Source organism: Vanacampus margaritifer, chromosome 8 (assembly GCF_051991255.1).
Source record: "Vanacampus margaritifer isolate UIUO_Vmar chromosome 8, RoL_Vmar_1.0, whole genome shotgun sequence".
NCBI classification, from domain to species: Eukaryota; Metazoa; Chordata; class Actinopteri; order Syngnathiformes; family Syngnathidae; genus Vanacampus; species Vanacampus margaritifer.
Genome location: NC_135439.1, coordinates 2946791 through 2964847, shown reverse-complemented (window position 1 = coordinate 2964847; position 18057 = coordinate 2946791). Strand labels below are relative to the sequence as shown.

The window sequence follows — 18057 nt, the reverse complement described above, 5'->3', positions numbered from 1 at the left end:
AAAAGCTTTTTTGCAACATGGCCCTGGTTGATCTCTTATACTCTGCTGCCACCTGCCGGCCGTTTTTGTAATAACTACCATTGCTTCAAACAAAAAAAATGCATAAATACGTCTTTGCGAGCATGGTAATATTTAAAATAGAACATATTTATATGTTTTGGGGCGCAAATGAGTTCTAAATCCAAAATATTGCGACCTGCGTGCTAATATTTTTCAGACTATTATCAAGATATGCATATACACGTGCACATAAATTTTTGTGACAATCACACTGTTATGTTGTTGTTTTTTCCTTTTCTACAAGGCAACCAGAAGAGGCAACAAGAGTTTTGTTATGATTGGTGTCCTGTGTGACTTGTAAGGTTTTGTTTGCACCTGTGCTCGTCATCCTGTTCCCTTGTGCCATCCAATCAGCTCCCCCAGCCACTTGTGTCTTGTCCAGGTGTTTCTCGTTGTCTCGTCAGTTGGCTTGTATTTAGTTCCCTGGTTTTGTTCAGTCTTTGTTGGATCATTGTGGCTGTCACCACTCTTGTGTTTTGTTGTTGCTTTGATTTTTGGTCTTTTCAGATCTTTGTTGGTTTTGTTGTACCCAGTACCCTTGCTAGTGTTTTTGTTCAATAAATAGTTTTCAGCATTACATGCATCCCTGCTGTGGTTCTCCTGCCTCCCTGCATTTGGGTCCTCCACTCCGCACCGTGACAAGTTTCATTCTAATATTTTCAGTGTATGGACATAAATAGCCGTGTGCAAGTCAATTTGGATGACAATCGTCACGGGTGTCGCACATTATGCAACCGCAATGGAACGGTTTTATGGCTTGCTTCATTCCCGACGTAAATGTTTTTTTTTTCTCAAAGGAACATATGACACCTGAGATGTTTAAGAGTGCTATCTAAAGTATGTTAATGCGTGACCATTTTTATAGCACAATGGACCAGGCAGCAAGTCCAAAATGAACAATATCATGTTACAGTCACAGTTATGACGTGAACTGGTCAAAAATGTCCAATCTGGCATTTTACATGGTATATCATTATTGTGATACTTAATCATCTTAATTTGTTTTCAGAGGATCAGACGCCATTGACATTTGAATTGTTAATGTTCATACCCACTTGCTAATAAAATGACGGAAAATGAACGTTCAAGTGTTGTGTTCCTTTAAATTTCCGTTTTACTCAGGACGTTTTGGAACAATAATATACGATAATTCTGTTCAATTACGGCTGCAAAAGTATGCATTTGCATTCTGCCACAAATGAACACAACGAACCTTGCTTGCTTGTTGTTCATATTTGTTATCCATATTTGCTTTTTCCGAAAACAAGCCCTCTGTTCGCATGAATAAGCCAGACTTTAATTAGTTCGGGAACAATAGCAAACTTGAACTGGACCCGAGTCAAAAGTCAAACAAAACCCGTTGTACTTTCATAACAAATGTGAATTTTAATCAGATCTGTATATCACACCAGTCCAAATTCACCGGGCCTTTCGAGTTCAATACGCAAATCAATTTAAAGCCCTCATCTCGAGGCTTTTAGGCCAAAATTAATCCCAGCCAGGACAGAAGAGATTAGGATTGATCAGAAGGAATTTCTCCAGAGTGACAGTGATAAGGTGTTTCGGAATGTTGATGGGGGCCTTACCTGCCCCAACGTCATCTGTGCATGCAGAAAACGGAGGATCACAGTCCGCTTGCGCACGCTCTACTTCTGTTATAGACCAGCGTCTGTCACCACAGAGATTTCAGATGAACTACAATCAACCTTCCTTTCACACCTGGAGAGCAAATGTACTCTTACACCTGCAGACATGCGTGGCTACAGGTGAAAGGAGAAGGAGTGTGCGTGTGTGTGTGTTACATGTATCTTTAAGTCAACAGCAATCAGCCGTGTCAAAATGATCCTTGCAGTGACCAGTAAAAGCGTCACTTGATGGCCACCTGGCTGTCGAAGGCACCGGACTGCACAAAATACACACTCGTGTCATTTATAAGAGAGCAGCAGCAGTTCACTGCGAGGTGGGCGGAGATAAAGGGTGGACCTTCGTATTTTCACAGACGTAAATGCAGCTGAACAAATAAGAATTTTAGCGGCTTGACAGTTTGTTCAAGTTTATCTTCAAGGTGAAGGAAGGAAGTCGCGATTGCTTTTTGTCACGGTAAAAACATATTGTAAATATTATAAATATGTCATTTATTGCAAATGATGATGGCCCTTTGCAAATGGGGATTTTTTTTTAAATTCTTAAATTTTCACACAAGTTAAAGCAAATGTAATTCGTTAAGCCTGTTCAGGATGCACAGCTGTTTTATGAGCCGGGCTAATATTTTCAAAGACAACATCCAAGGTATAACATTATTCTAAGATACATCACAGATGCAAATTCACTGGATTTCCCGAATAGTAACAACCCTTTAACGCCAAATTTGGCATCATAACCTTTGAAGAAACTCAAAGATGAAATATTTGTACATATTTTCAATTTTCTCCAACTCCCCCGTTTTGGATTATCTAGAAAACATATAGAAGGCTTAAATGGGGATGTTTTTGGATCTTGGAAAACATTTCACCCTGGTTAAATATACTTTCAGCCTGATAAGACAATTATACTGCTAATACAGGTTAAAAAAAAAAAAAGAAAGAGAGAAAAAGAAAAAGCACTTTACACAACTAACGGTAGTCTGTTTGCCCCAAAAGAGCTGTGCGAATCACTACACTATCAATGATCAATGTCCTGGCCATGTAATATGCAATGGACAAAGAACAGAGAAATTCTACAGATCCAACATATGACATTGATTCAACGTTGTCAATCGGTCCTCATTTGTTGGGCAGCAGTCGCATTCTTCTGTGAGGATTTTGCTTTGACTGCAACATCAAAGGTTTGAAACTTGCTGCCGATGGATGGATGAGGGGGGGGGGACAGAAATTAGAGACTTGATGTTGGATGGAAATCCATTTGAGATTTTATTGACTATCCAACGAGTGTAAGGCCAAACTGGCCACTATTGTTGACATTTTGCTTCTAGTAGGCTACCACTCGTGAAGCGCTAGTAGCACGCAGATATCAACTAATGCGCAATTTTACCTCACTAGCAAGACATAGACGTTCTACTAGCGCACTATAGTGAGGGGGAGAAAAAAGTGCAATAGCGCTAAAAATGCTACAACAGCTTGTTGTAGCTGCCACATTTGCAAGTTTGAGAAAGTCCGGAATACGCTTGCGAAGCAGACTTAATGGTGATTGGATTCTCCCAGAGGACAAAACATTTACACTCATTTGTCAAACATGATGAAGGCCAATGGAGGCCAGGTGTTCTCCCTCCATGAGTGTGTGTACGGGTTGTATAACACACAGACACAGCAGACGGCGATGCCCTTCGTTCAGCCTGCGTGATAATTAATGGCTGTCAGTGTCTCTTTAGTAGAAGAAGGTGCTGACAGACAACACTTGAGAAACGCAAGGAATGTGTGAAGCCCTCGGAGATTCGTGCGGATAAATGAGGTTAGCATCTGAGGAGAACAAGGACAGTCCAAAGTTGCTGACCCAAGGTCAAATCGGCGCGAGCGATGCAGGTCACCTCACCCGATACATCGCCCTCATTTGCTGTCATTTCAAGAATTTACGTACATCTGTGCTTACTTTGTGAAAGTGTGAATTGATGGCACGCTACTCCAATGACTGGTTATATTATTTTCAATTTAGTGCTTTTAGTAAATACAGATCATGTAGCCACAAGTACAGACTTGACAGATTTGCTGAGGTATCAATAGTCACTCGGTGCTGAAGTAGAAGTACAGCTACTTGTGTCTAGTAAGAGCAGAAAGTACCACAAACCATTCTTGTAGACAACAACAACATCTTGTGGTTCTCCATTTTGCTTCCAATCAAGAGCTCAACCGGAGTTGACTTGTGCAGACCTGAAAAAATATGCAATGACTGCTCCTGGCGGATGATCATTAAAATGTTTAGGTTTGGAGGGGGAAAAAAAGCTAATCAAGGATGTTCTGCAATTTTTATTCAAAATCACTCCCCTTTTCGCTTTAAGAATGACTTAAACTTTCAAACAATAATGCACTCAAGCACTGCAGTCACTCATGTGATTTTTTTCCCTTAATATCTGATTAGGGCAGTAATATGGCAAGTAGCATCTACACTACTGGAAATATTTTTAATAACAAGAAGAATTTAAAAATAAGAAAAAAGAAAAAAACAAGATTTTGAAATCAGATATCTCAGACAAAAACAACTGATAGACACAGTATAGCGTTTATTTTATTTTATTTTATTGTAAATACAGTACACGCTGGTCCACACTCCGAACCAGTAGGTGGCGAAAATGTACAATTTCGTTGATTATTCAATCGGCAAAAAGTCAAACAAAGAAAACGGATATCCGGTTCATTCAGGAAGTACCTCAGTTGTTTGTTTTCCCCACTGAGACATTCCGACGTTCGCCAACCTTAGACTAAAACAAGGAATACTTTTCCACTCTTCCAAAATGGGATGTGATGGTGGAACTATTCCAAAAAGACACGAGTTGGTGAAAGGTCCCAAGAAAGTGGAGAAGGTTAGTTTCGCGTCGTGTCGCTTTGCCAGGTTGCTAACAGCTAGTTAGCTAATGGCTAAAAACTTTGTTAGATTTTATTTACGAGACAACAAGAGCTATCTTTCACTTTTGTAACTGGCCACGGGCCATTTCGTGTTTTGCGAGTTTTCTATTTTTAAAGATATACATTAATGAATATGACATGGTGAGAAACATTTGATTGCCATCGCAAGAAGCAAAGCCCAACATGAGTCTAACGTGTGGTTCAGTTTGGTTTGTTTATCTTTCTTGGACGTCATCATACTAGACGTGAACGTGTAATTTGGTTTGTGACTATTTAAAGTGTTCTTCCAAATACCCTGCAGGTTGACAAAAATGCAGAGTTGGCCGCCAAATGGAAGTACTGTGCCCTAAGTCAGGAGAAACTCAGACGTCCAATTGTTGCCTGCGAACTGGGAAGGTCCGTCATCTCGTTGTATTTGTTCATCAATATCAATCAAATGATCATCAACGGTGTTGTCACAATACAAAATTTCTGTCTTTTATTACTGTTCCTGTGTAAAGAGCCTCAATAGCAATACTGGTACAATATATACCATGGCAAAAACCTACATTATCAGTAGGTCGGGATAAGATGGAACTTAAAATTCAAATTTTAAAATTAAAATTCATTCTATACTGTTAATCCATATATTTTCTACTGCAGCATAAAAAAAATAATCAAATGTTAAAATATGCGCACTGACTACACCTAACCCACAATGATACCATTTTGTAGGCTTTATAACAAAGATGCCGTCATTGAGTATCTTCTGGATAAGACTGCTGAGAGACCCAACACTGATGCTGTAACACACATCCGTGGAACCAAGGTATGTTTATGCTTTGTCTGGTTTTCTCATTTTCTCAGCATTACTACCCTTTTTAATCCACACTAAGAATTTTTTTCTATGTCTCTTTCTGCAGGACATAAAAGAGCTCAACTTGACCGATAACCCAGAGTGGGGGGGAGAGAGAAGGAGCACCAAAGGAGACAGATATGAGGACATCAATTGTGGAATGTTTATTTGCCCTGTTGTCGGTTTGGAGATGAACGGCAAGCACAGGTAACAAAAAACAAGCTGAAGTTGCATTTATGCTGCATGGTTCAAGTGACACAATTCCCATGAGTGGCATAATTGGCAGGGCAAAGCAAAAAAAAATTCATAGATACCAGTCTCGCCTCTTCTAACATGTCGGAAGTCGCACACAACCTACAGATCGATTAAACTTCCTCGAGCTTGGCGTCATCAAAATACACCAATCGATCACATATGCACGCCCGACCGAGTCTGCTCAAACAACACAAACACATTCAACTACAACGTCATCTTTGACAATTAAATATGATGTAAATATGCCAGCATCATTAGAAAAACAAAATATTTGTGGAAGGATGCCAATTGAGTCATATCAATGTTAACCTTGTTTTAAATCAATGGGATAGTAATAGGGGTGGGGGGAGAAGTTAGCCCAGGCCAACTAAATGTCATGTAATGTTTAATACATGTATTATTGTCATTATTCCTCTCTGGGTTGCGGTCACCTGGTATTTATGTTTATGGAGTTATTTATGTGCAGTTTGTGGCTGCGTCAGTGTGTCACTTGAAATGTACACAGAAATAAATGAGGGAAAAATACACATATTGCAATGTTGCTGATGTTTCTGTTCTCAGGTTCTGTTACCTGCAGACGTGCGGTTGTGTCTTCTCTGACCGAGCCCTCAAGGAAGTGAAGACAGAAATCTGCCACAAGGTGAATGGGACTTTTTACCGGATGACTTTTTATTTTTATTTTGAATGATACACACACCCAGTTTTGCCTTATTTAGACAACACACCATCACATGATTTGGTCAGATGATTATTTTGGATTATAGTGCATTTTAAGCACAACAGCGTAGCATTTAAGATTCAACTCTTTACAAATAGTGGCATTTATTTTATTGTTATATAGGTTAGTGTGATTTGAGAGTCATAACTACTAGATTAAAGTCAGGGGGATGTATAAATACAAATAAGGGGTATATTAATAAAAGTAGTCACGTGTCTCAAATTTTGTGAAATAATGGTAATTAACTGGAATGTATAGGAATTTTCAGCAATAAACTGGCAACATAGTTGTAAACTTTAAATAAAAAAAAACGGCATATGAATCTTATTGTGTTTATATTAGGGCTGTGAATTGGTTAAAATTGTTAATATTGATTAATTGCACATTTGTATCTTGTAAATATACAATTAAAGCATATTTATCACATTTTTGATACTCTTGTTAACATTAAAGTGGACATATTTGTTTACCTCATAGAAATATATTATGATTGCAACATTGTGTTAAAGGATTAAGTTCGTGATTAAAACATTTAGTATATTTTCTATCAAAACAGATTGACATCAAAACATGTCGGAGTCATCTTTCATACTGAACATATATTTTAATTATCAAAAGAACAGCGGTCTTTCAATTTAAGAGACACTTAACAAAAATGTACATTAAACAGTCTGAATGATAAACAATGCTCAAAGCAATTGGCGCGTCATCCCTTCAGTTCCTGTATTTGTCACCCCGTGGGACAGCGTCACCATCCGTGATTTCACGCGTCGCGGTTACTGTTGCCCCGCGTGGCCAGCAGCCATGACGACTCTATGGGAACGCTGGCATTGCCCAGCGTCTTGTTCCTGAGCCACTGCTCCAGACAGTCCAGAGCCTCCGGAAAGAAGTGGTTCTCGAACTTGTTGGCGAACATGCTGTTCGTCTTGATGAGCCACGGCAGGTCCTTCATTCCATAAATGCAGATTGAGTGCACGTAACGACCTAATGAACGAGAGGAGACATTTTCTTCTACTGCAGATAAAAAGGCTTATTCTTGTTCTCATTTGCAAGCAAAAAATGCGAGACACAAGCCCGGTGTACGGTGGCAGTGAACTCCGCTCAACTCAAAATATATAATGTATTATTATTTTAATATAATTTTGGTAGCTATATAATAGGGGGTGGGAATCTGCGATTCGATTCCAAAACAATTTTCAGTTCAGAACGATTATTGATTCAAAATGATTCGATTGACAATGATTTCTGCTTCAATTTATAGATGTGCAAATAATCATCATTGTCTACTCCAGTTTGACTCGCTAATGCTAATTAGCACGCTACGCGCAGCACTATTATCACCCAAAAGAACGGCTATTCATACAAAACGCTTCAGGAATGTTTACAGAGAAGCATGTTAACATTCACCAGCATATGCTCTTCCTATGCTGCAAAAAAAAACAACTTTTGTTGGCATAACTCATTCGTGACGTTTTGCTTCTACTCTCTAACGTGGCTACAATTTAACAGTGTATCAGAACGCGTGGAACCACACTGCCCCTAATTGGCCAAATCATGTACAACATGAAAAGTGTTCCCAATAAAATCACACACAAACAAGGGCAAGACAGTCTAAAAGAATTTAAATAAAATCGATTTTGGGACATTTAAATTCAATTCTGAATTGTACTAAATGAGAATCACGATTCTTATGAGAATCGATTTTGGGGTGGGGGGGACACCCCTACATATGACAATACACCTTTGAGTATTTTCTTTACCCTCTGCAAAAATCACACACACATTTTTCTGCACTGTATTAGATAATTAGTTTAAAAAAAAACAGTTGTTTCTCTAAATCATGTGTGGAGGAGACACCGTAGCTTCAACAAATCAACAGAAAAAACAGAACTCCAAATTTTTAGGAAAACAAATTGTACAGTACCATTGCAGCCGCTGTGCACCTTCCCTTCTTGATCCTCCCACTTGACAGCCCGGATGCCTCCTTCCCAGCCACCACCGATGTTGTTGCCTGGTGCCTCTTCAGATAGGACAAAGAAGCAGACAAAGTTAGTCAGAATGTTGCCTGGCCTTGTAGAAGCTGAACATAACCACAATTGCACAGAAGATTGAGCGGTCTTTCAATTCAAAATCATCTCATTGGTTAAACTTAGTTTAGTATGTCACCACGATTTATGATTTACGTCTTGATTCTAGGACTTCACTACCGAAATTGTGGCATTTAGGTGTGGTGGGCATTATGAATAGTGATTCTTCGTTTAATTTCCCAGCAGGGTAGTGTCACTATGTTTTAATTAAATTCATGACTTAAACCTAAACCAAAATAGTCGTTTTGGCACAAGTAATGGGTACTGAACTGCCTCACAAGTTTTTGTTGTTGTTGCTGTTTCTTCTTTTGTATTTCATGTCGACCAACCACATTCCCAGGGTTGGTACACAGACGATTACGCACGGGAAATGACTCACCAGAAATGATGATGGGTTTTACTCAGAATTGGGCTTCTTGTAAAAAGTTAAGCAAACTTTTTTTGCGTTTCTATAGCATAAAATAATCACATAATAATTACCTCTTCCAAAGAATCTTTTTTTTTTTTTTTTTTAACTTTCTAGAATGACTCGGTTTGGAAGCGGGTGTTTGGCATAGCCTACATTATATGAAAGTGACAGCTCTCTTGTTGTAATGCAGAATTCCAAAGAGAGCGACCGAAGCTACGCACTGCAGCTTTTTGCGTTAATACTGTATTGTTCAAACTAAAAGTTAATAAATGACGTGCTGCGGCGCTAGTACATTTTGATTGCGGTAAGCATGTGCGCCTCACAATTTTGCGGTTTGGTTCAGGCTTCCTGTGTAGGTTTTGTGTTTCACATGCTTGCATGGCTTTTCTATGCTTTCCCAAGTTTCGTACCACATTCAAAAAACATAATGATAATAAAGAGACCTTATTAATGTAACAGGCAATCTACAATTGAGCGCTCTTTGTATTGTTGTCTAATTTCCTTTCCTAATCAGTTCTAGTATCAAATATACACGTTCATGTTTACCTCTGATGTGGTTGAGCGTGACCCAGTAGTGCTCATCGGGACTGTATGTGTCTTTGGACCACTCGAGGAGGTCACGGGCTTTGGGGCTCTCAAGAACAAAGTGGACAAAGTCTCTTGTGAGAGCGTAGTAGGCTGTCCCGAAATAAATGTCCAGGTTGTGAGGAGGCGGGTCTTTCTTCACTCCCTTTTTAATGAGAGCTACATGTGAACCAACAATTTCCTTATATTGCAACTTTGTCCGTTTTTCTATGTGCGGGGGCTGCTTGATCCCCGGCGTCATGTTCCTGTCCCGCCACTCTTTGCTCTGCAAGTAGCGCACCAGCTCCAGGTTGCTCTTGAGTGGGAAGTCCTGCCCACACATGTTGACCACTTTCCTCCAGCCCACTTTGGACGCGGCCAAATCGCTCATGCAGTTCAAGTCGGCCTTCAGACGCGAGAAGCCAGCGTAGGTGACCGTCTCGCTGCGGCTGGATAGGAAGACGTTTGGAAAACAGCCCACCAGATTCTGCACGGCTGCTCGGTACTCCCGCGGGGCCTTGGCGTCCACGTGAAGGCAGTAGACGTTTTGTGGCGCGTAAATGGCCCGCAGTAGCCGTACTAAAAGCTCCAGCTCTTTGTGAACGGTTAGGATGAACGCCAACGGGTAGTCCGCTTCCTCTTGGCTCAGAGGTCTTGTAATGAAATGAAGGTCTGCCATCAAATTGGAGCACTGAAAATTCTTGTCAGTAATGTACCTTTCGATCTGTTGATCAACAGATTAAAGCGGTTAGCAATATAAAAGCACCTTCTTTAACCCTGGAGAACCCAAGAACCCCTTTCTTATTTGGAAAATTATGAATTATACATTAAATGACTGCTATAAGTTCACTGAACACCAAAATATGTTTTTTCAATTTTAACCCTTTTTTTTAACTAGCTCAGAGTTGCTAATTTATCAAAAAAAAAATATATAAAACATACTCCTAGGCATTCTGCAACATGATATGAAATAGATTAACAAAAAAAACACAATTTTACCATCTGATGGTTTGCTGAGAAGATGGTTTTGTTTGGATTGATTTCCAGCTCAACAAAATTGGCATGTTGCCAGCCATCTTGTCACCACCACTCTGGCTCATGTAAGTGCAATATTCATCCACTAGATGGCCCCATGCAGGGGTCAGAAGTGACACTCTGGACTTTCTGCCAAAGACGTTAAATGACGTTCTGCAAAAACCCACGGAGGAGCGCCAAAGACGTTAAAAGACGTCCTCCCATTTTTTATTTTTTATTTTTGAAATGTGTGCTGGCATGGCTTGCGGAGCTGTCCTGAAAGTTTCAAGCAGGTCTCGTGAGCCTAATGACTATTTTTGGCCCCTAGAGGGCAGCGATGACTCTCTTTTGACAAGATTGGGTGGGCGTCAGTAGAAGACGTGAGGCGGGGCTAGAGTGTTGAGGGGACATTGGCTGAAGAAGCCATAATGGCGGCCGCTTGCAAGCAGCTCACGTTCGAGCCGTTTTTTTCAAAGACATCGACCAACGATAAAGAGCACATTGATGACGACGATGATCATCAACATCAACATCACCATCAACACTTTTTCATTGTTGGTGGTGGTGTATTACAGAAGTAAAGCACTATTTAGGTGTTTGTGGCATCATTCATGGACAAAAAGAAGTGTAGAATTCACTAGAGTGCATGAAATAACATCGTTTCACAAAAAGCTCTTTTTCTCCGCTTTTTGTTTCAAAACAGCATTTCGGGGAAACTAACCATTTTCTATTGTTGATTACTGAAGAACGGAATAAGGTAGAAACAAACTTTTTGATGAAAGATGAGAGTCCAATCTTTCATTTGGTATTATGTGTGTTTCCATAGTCCAAACACAACATTTTCTGTGGACCTTGAAAGATCAGTCAAAATGCTTAAATCGGCTGGCACTGGCGACATCCCGTTTCTGAATACGTCTGGCAGTCAAAGAGTTAAAGTTAAATTTGTATAAATAAAAAAAAGGTCTTTGTTATTTGAGTAGCAGAATTTATAGGGGCCAAATTTGACCCAGTGGGTTCTCCAGGGTTAATAAAAAACCTCAAAATATGTTTTTAACCGTACCTGACAGTCACGCCGATGCCATTTTATCCCTCCGTCGGCGGCAGGAAGAAAAGCTTGACACTGGTCGGAGAAAGGCCGACAAGGTAGCGGCGCCAGGATCGGGGGCTCCCTTGCTGTAATTTCCGTCAATTGAATAACCAAAAAGACTGTGGCGCTCACCACAAGGCACAACAGAAAACTGCATTTGGTGCGCCCAAGCGGGCACTTAGTAGACCTTGTTGTTGTCATGGAAACTGCAGAGGAGACACCCACAATAGCCAAATTGTAACAGGCCTCATGAGGGCTTTTGAAGAAGGTCAAGTTTGTAGGATGGTGCTAATTGATACAATGAGCCTTGAAGTAGGAGTCGTATGAGACGCGAGCTCTTTTCCTCCCTTTGAGACTCCCCTATCTACCTCATGAAGCAACATTTACCAAGCTTTCTTCATTGGTTAATGATGTAAAAAGAAAAAACAGATGATGCTTTTGCGATCTTATTTGGACAAAATGTTTCACGTCCTACAGTGACTATTTGTAAAATCAAATACTATAGGAATAACATTTTCATGTACAATTATAAATATTTTTAAAAAGATTGGGTCTACCTACTAGCCAGTCTATCAGCTCATCCACTTTTAACTTCACAGCGCTACTTTGGAAAAAACATACAATGCCAATTGAGAAAACACAAGTTGATATTTTACAATGTAATCCTGATACATCGATTGGGCTTCCATTCACATACAGATAAGAGTGGGTCGCAGTTTGACAGACTCAAAGGGACTTATTTGCAAGTCAAACTCTAGCACCTTGCCTAGATTTTTTTTTTTTGGGGGTGTGTAACTAAAATAATCTCACATTTCAACATGGAAAATGTTACCTGTGATGCAGTACAGCTGTCTTTCCCCATCAAAAAAAAAAAAATCTGAAGCAGCAAAAGATCTTTCGATGTCCTAGGTTTGGCTCATGGTTGTCCTTGGTTGAGGTTTATCAAAAGCGGGATGTTGCTGTTCTCTCCTCACGTGAGCTCACGCACTTGCCAGCCCCCCTGAGATCAAGATGATCGTCCCCTGCCTGGTTACGCACGCACGCACTCCCAATCCCTGACATGCTTGCCTACTCACGACTTTCCATTATTCTATTCGGATGTACAGTATTCCGTTGCGTTGAGTTCCAGTTTGAGGCGGCGTGTCTGTGTCCCTCTCTCCGTTTCTGCTTTGGAGGTCGATGCCATCCGTTTGTGACACTGTCGAGTCTGCGGCCCACCGAGTTTGTTTGGTGCTTGCTCAGCTCCTGAGATGATCCCTCCTGTGTTGTACAGAGCACATGGCAACAAGCCCCCCCCCCCCCCCCCCCCCCCACACCGGGCCCGTATTGCTGCCACACAATAGAAACCAAACCGCCCGTGTCCTCCCGCCAGTTACTCTGAGCTTTTCATATTTGTGTTGGACTACGGATTGCTCTTGCCGTCTCATGAGCCAGACCGCATTCTAACACTTATCAGTTCAGCGCATGTAATGTTGTGCTTTCCGGACTCGCGTTTGTTCTATTGTATCTATCACAGGGTGTTGGGAGATTAAAAAAACAAACAAAAAAAAAAAGATGCGGAATTGATCTGGCAAGTGCTGCGGGAAGTTTTTAATAAAGTCTTGATTTCATAGAAGTTGTTGTGCGGTCTGTTTCTACTGTCTGATGTTTTTGGTTTGTGTTGAATTCAGTGCGGGGACCCCTTTCAGAACACGGACGTCGTCGTGCTCAACGGGACAAAGGAAGAGGTGGAAAAGCTGAGGGAGAAAATGGAAGCCAGGCGAGCCAAAGCTAAAACGAAGGTGACTTCCACCATTCAATCGTGAACACTCAGCACTGTAGTTAAGTGCATTTCAGCTCAAATGCTTACGTACCTCAAATCATTCATTTATAAAAAAAAACAAACAAACATGTTAAATGGTTGATTGTGATTTTATTTAGCATGTTTTCTCTCTGCCACTCTGCAGAGTCCTATTCATTTCTCTGCTTCCTTTCTCAGTGGATTGTTCTTAGTAACTTTTTTTTATTTGTAGTGCATTAACCAGGTCCAAGCTTGACCAAAGTTTGCCGGTAAAATCGTCAACAATAAAAGCACGAGGGGCCAATAAAATGGATGGCGGGCATTTGTTCAAACACTTTAATAATGCGCTTCGTATCCGAGGATATTAATAAGACAAAATAAGACTTTTATCTGATTACTCAATTAACCGATGTGATCATCGGTCAACTCTTGTGGTGTAAAAATATTTGATAGTGCTATTTTATGTATTTATGTATTTATTTATCTATTTATTTTTAGAAATCAAAGAAGAGCAAAGCTGCAGCAGAAATTGCATCCACCCCATCAGAGGCAAAAGGTTTGTGTGAAAAGCATGCAAATGGCCGATGCTGCATTTTCATCCTGTTTGTCCTTAAAAAAAAAATATATATATATATATAGTTATCAATTCTGTTTGAGAGAATGCGAAGAAGTTGACTTGGACGTTTTCAGAAACGGGTTGTCCCCAGTGCCAGCCGATTTTAAGCATTTTGACTGATCTTTCAAGGTCCATAGAAAATTATGTGTTTGGACTATGGAAACACACATACTACCAAATGAAAGATTGGACTCTCATCTTTCATCAGAAAATAAAGTTTGTTTCTACCTTACTCCGTTTTTCAGTAATCAACAATAGAAAATGGTTAGTTTCACCTCTGTTTTGAAACAAACGTCTTTTGACGTCTTTGGCACTCCTCCATAGGATTTTACTAAACGTTATTTAACGTTTTTGGCAGTCAAAGAGTTAACTCTTTGACACTTCAAATTCAGCCCAAATGGTGGGTATGTGCGTAGCTGTCTTCTATTACTGTGTGCACATTGGCATCGTTCGCAAAACAAAGCCACAATTTTCCATGCTCATTTGGCTTTGAGTCTTGAATGGTCATTACAATGATGTATTCAAATGCCTTTAAACAAACGATTCCGAAGTGGCCGCACCCTGACCCGACATCATGCTCATCGTTTCTATATGAATATCAGTACGGCTCCGGTCGTTTTGAGCCACGCTCGCATTACAACAACAAGATCAGAGGCCTCGCGACTCCTGTGCGGCTCCGCCGGCGTGGTTTCCTGTTTGGCTCTCGGCTGCCAAACACCTGCAGTTTATTTGTTTAGCTCCAATCACAAAGTGAATTTCAGTGAAATGAGGCGACGTGTGCGCGTTTCCCCTTCCTGCACATGCGCCGCTTCTTTTTAGCTTATTATACTCTGATCTTTATCATTTTGGCTTCATCAACATTAGAGATGTTCCATAAGACTTTTTTTTTTTTCAGACCAATACCAGTACTAATATTCACTCCGAGTACTTACCTTTTCACACACAGTATGTACATGTACGTAATAAGATAAATAAAATGAAGTTTAACTTACTTTTGGAAGATGCACTCGATGCTTAAGGAGATGATGAAGGAGGAGGAAGAGGAGGATTTTATATCATGAGAGATTCTTCGTCGTCGCTGCAATCGGCTTCAAAAGTTATTTCCTGCTTCATGGGGACCGGCGTTTCTTCTTCCTCCTCCTCCTCCTCGCCACGTTGCTCAGCCTCCAATGAGCTCTCACAGCGCCAATCGTCGGTATTAGCGGCGGAAAGAAGCACTACGCGCAATACAAAATCTAACTTACAGCATTTCTTTCCAAACATTTTTCGACATACTGTACGCGCAGAAATGTTCGTATGTACCGTTGTTCGCAACTCGAATGTTCGTAAGTAGGGGAGCGTCTGTAATTATATCTTCTCATGGGACAACACTGAGGAAATGTCACTTTAACACCATTAAAAGTAGTCAGTGTAAAGCTTATATAACGGTGTTAAATTATTGTTCTCACAAAATATGTCAAAATACAGCCATTAATAGCTAAACCCCTGCAACAAAAGTGAGTACACCCCTAAGTGGAAATGTCCAAATACAATATTTTTTTCCCCCCAGAACTCAGCCGGAATACCGTCTGGTCCAGGAGCCCTTCCTGTTGGCATGTTATTAACATCAGTGACAATAAACATCTCGAAGTATCTTTTTTTTTTTTTAAGAAGAAGAAGAATTAATGACTATTTGTCAAACTGCTGCTTTTTTTTGTCACAATTTAAGTTCGTATAGTCACAAGTTAGAGAAGAAATTGAGCCAACATCAGCTCATATCTCAAAACTTCTGGTCACTTGTAGCTCAAGGCACCGCTGTATGAGTAATAATAAGTATTTGTTGTGATCTACATTCTGCAGATGACACGGAAGTGAACGAAGTACGAAATTGCTCACTTGAAAATGGTGACGAAAGCAGCCAATCAGGTAGCAATGTGTACAATTTCAACCGGTGTATTTGCTTTATCGAAATAGAAATCTGTTTTTTGGTTCTTCTGCAGCTTCTCATTCTATTTTGCCTTTCTTCTCTCGCTCAGATAAGGCAGGGAGCTCAGGAGCCTCCCGTCTCGCCAGCTCCTTCGACGGTGGCAGACCGAATTTGGCGACCTCCAAGCGTTCCATCCAAGAGATGGCGGAGAAGTCGGAGGCTTTCAAGTCTCTCTTTACAACCCACACCTCGGCCAAGCGGACCAAAGATCAAACCTCCAACTGGGTCACCCACACGCCATACCACTTCTAGCTCCCGAGACCCCCCTCCTACGCCTCCCACCCAGGCGCTTTGAGAAGTGTTCACAGCGTTGCCCTTTTTATGCCCAATGTTTAGTTTTCGTTTTTCCCAAAACCTCATTCACAATATTACGAAAGGTGTTCGCTCACCTGTCTTGATTCACATATCAAATTTTAAAAAATAAATAAAAATCGGTAGGTGGAAAAAAATGTTTTCTTGCTGAATTATTTTTGTCAATGTCCAGAGTACATCATACCTGTTTGTGGACTGCACATTTTGCCACTTGCAGTCCAGAGAAAAAGACATACTGACCGCGCTCGCCTCTCAGCTTGCAAATGTCGCTTGACCAAACTCAGAAAACAGGTGAGCCGTGATCGGTTGTTACCCGAGTCCTGAGAGCTTGTGATGTCATTTTCAAGTTGACAGCAAGTGGCAAAATGGTCGCCTCTTGAAATGAATACAAATGGCTGGGTTTTGTTGCATAACTCATATTCCACAAACACAATATTATTCTGAATTGTTTAGGCTATTTGGAGTATATACAACATAATATTGTCAACAACATATTTGACTTGACTATCACTTTAAGGCATTAAATATGTGATGTAATTTGTAATAGTGTTGAATTAGCATCTGTCAAAATAAAGTCATATACAGTCAATTTCTGCTTCAGAAAAATCTTTATTACAATCTGAGATGAATATGCATAACTTGCTGTGTTTTTAAAGCGATATGGTACGTTACACGAGGTGTTGCACGTAGTGACGTCAGCAGTTTCAAATCCCATAGCTCATTAGCAAACCACATGGCTCACATGTTTAGAACTAGATGTAACCTCTCGATCCAACCACTAGAGGTCAGCAGATTACTTTTTATTCTGTAGCTGCCGCACGAAAGGGACTGTTTTGATGTCAAGTGGGTCAGACCAGTAAAATGATAAAATAGTTTATTTCGTTAAACCTGGCACCTCCAGAATATACACTTTTCAGGAGAACCTCATGTTGGCATTTAATTATTTCAGCCAATTAAACAATAAAAAAAAAAAAAAATTATTATCCAATGAAACAAGAAAATAAATACATTATTATCTAGATACTTTTACCCCAGTCAATATTTTTTTTAACATCCTAAACTAATGGAATGCAAATTTGATTTTTTTTTTTTTGTACAAATCTTAGATCAATGAAATGCAACTTCTTATTTTTATTTAATTATATTCTCTGTGCCTTTGCTAGTCGTTGTATGTTGTATATTTGCATTTTGAACTCAAGCACAAGTCTATACTTGTATTACATTTTAATTTAGCATAGCAATAAAAAGGGAACTATACTAAATCCACGTTAACCTAAAAAGAACCATTCTCAGAATCTTTCAATTTAGGCCTACAATTTCCACTGTAGGCTAACTAAAATTGTTACGACCGCCCCCCTCCCCCCACACACAGGTTTTTTTTCTTTTCTTTTTTTTAAACACTGCCTTTTCCCCTCAAGTCCTTTACAGCGCAATTAGTCAATTCCGTATGAATAATTTGGCAGTTTTTCGAGTTCAAGAGGTAAGCTTCTTTTCTCTCGTGGACATCCAATAGCCGAGCTTCGTGACAACACTTTGATGTGTTCATTAATTACAGCCAAAGTATTTGCAAGATCAGATAACAGGAGCAGTTAAAACAAAAAAACAAAAAAAAAACTTTTTTTGAAAGCGGATTCTTTGCGTCACCCGGAGGCAATGCGGCCTTTTGAGGGGGTTGGGATGATCTCATCTTGAAATGTCCCTGCGAGTTATTGAACCCAATATAATACAGACTAATTTGTCCTGATTAATAATAGAAGATAATTACGAGAATATTAATGGTTAGTCAATATAAATAAAT

At 40.0% G+C, this 18057-nt stretch overlaps 2 protein-coding genes across 5 annotated transcripts; one reads left to right on the top strand and one right to left on the bottom strand.

Annotated features, from left to right (window-relative positions):
* The first annotated feature begins 4390 nt into the window (after nucleotides 1–4390).
* On the top strand, nucleotides 4391–16848 carry rtf2 (replication termination factor 2). Its single transcript, XM_077572878.1, has 9 exons — nucleotides 4391–4573; nucleotides 4918–5012; nucleotides 5331–5424; nucleotides 5519–5658; nucleotides 6268–6346; nucleotides 13256–13366; nucleotides 13864–13921; nucleotides 15821–15886; nucleotides 15997–16848. Exons 1-9 carry the CDS (start codon nucleotides 4505–4507, stop codon nucleotides 16197–16199), a joined length of 915 nt encoding a protein of 304 aa, XP_077429004.1. The 5' UTR covers nucleotides 4391–4504; the 3' UTR covers nucleotides 16200–16848.
* gcnt7 (glucosaminyl (N-acetyl) transferase family member 7) lies at nucleotides 5607–15057 on the bottom strand. 4 transcript variants are annotated; one of them, XM_077572877.1, is made up of 5 exons: nucleotides 14974–15057; nucleotides 11559–11671; nucleotides 9467–10208; nucleotides 8349–8444; nucleotides 5607–7408 (listed from the first exon to the last, which is right to left on the bottom strand). In XM_077572877.1, the coding sequence occupies exons 3-5, from the start codon at nucleotides 10161–10163 to the stop codon at nucleotides 7188–7190; spliced, it is 1014 nt and encodes a 337-aa protein (XP_077429003.1). In that variant the 5' UTR covers nucleotides 10164–10208; nucleotides 11559–11671; nucleotides 14974–15057; the 3' UTR covers nucleotides 5607–7187. The 4 variants fall into 4 exon arrangements, with proteins under 4 accessions (XP_077429003.1, XP_077429001.1, XP_077429000.1 ...); XM_077572875.1 differs by having other exon boundaries at nucleotides 11559–11791; nucleotides 14974–15039; XM_077572874.1 differs by lacking the exon at nucleotides 14974–15057 and adding an exon at nucleotides 12418–12868 and having other exon boundaries at nucleotides 11559–11791.
* Nucleotides 16849–18057: the final 1209 nt, after the last annotated feature.

Coding starts and splice junctions, on each gene's coding strand:
- rtf2 (XM_077572878.1), top strand. CDS start 4,505: ATGGGATGTGATGGTGGAACTATTCCAAAAAGACACGAGTTGGTGAAA. Junction 13,367..13,863: donor GAGCCAAAGCTAAAACGAAG/GTGACTTCCACC, acceptor ATTTATTTTTAG/AAATCAAAGAAGAGCAAAGC. Junction 15,887..15,996: donor TGACGAAAGCAGCCAATCAG/GTAGCAATGTGT, acceptor TCTCTCGCTCAG/ATAAGGCAGGGAGCTCAGGA.
- gcnt7 (XM_077572875.1), bottom strand. CDS start 11,786: ATGACAACAACAAGGTCTACTAAGTGCCCGCTTGGGCGCACCAAATGC. Junction 10,209..11,558: donor GGCATCGGCGTGACTGTCAG/GTACGGTTAAAA, acceptor GTTGATCAACAG/ATCGAAAGGTACATTACTGA. Junction 7,409..8,348: donor GGTGCACAGCGGCTGCAATG/GTACTGTACAAT, acceptor CTCGTTCATTAG/GTCGTTACGTGCACTCAATC.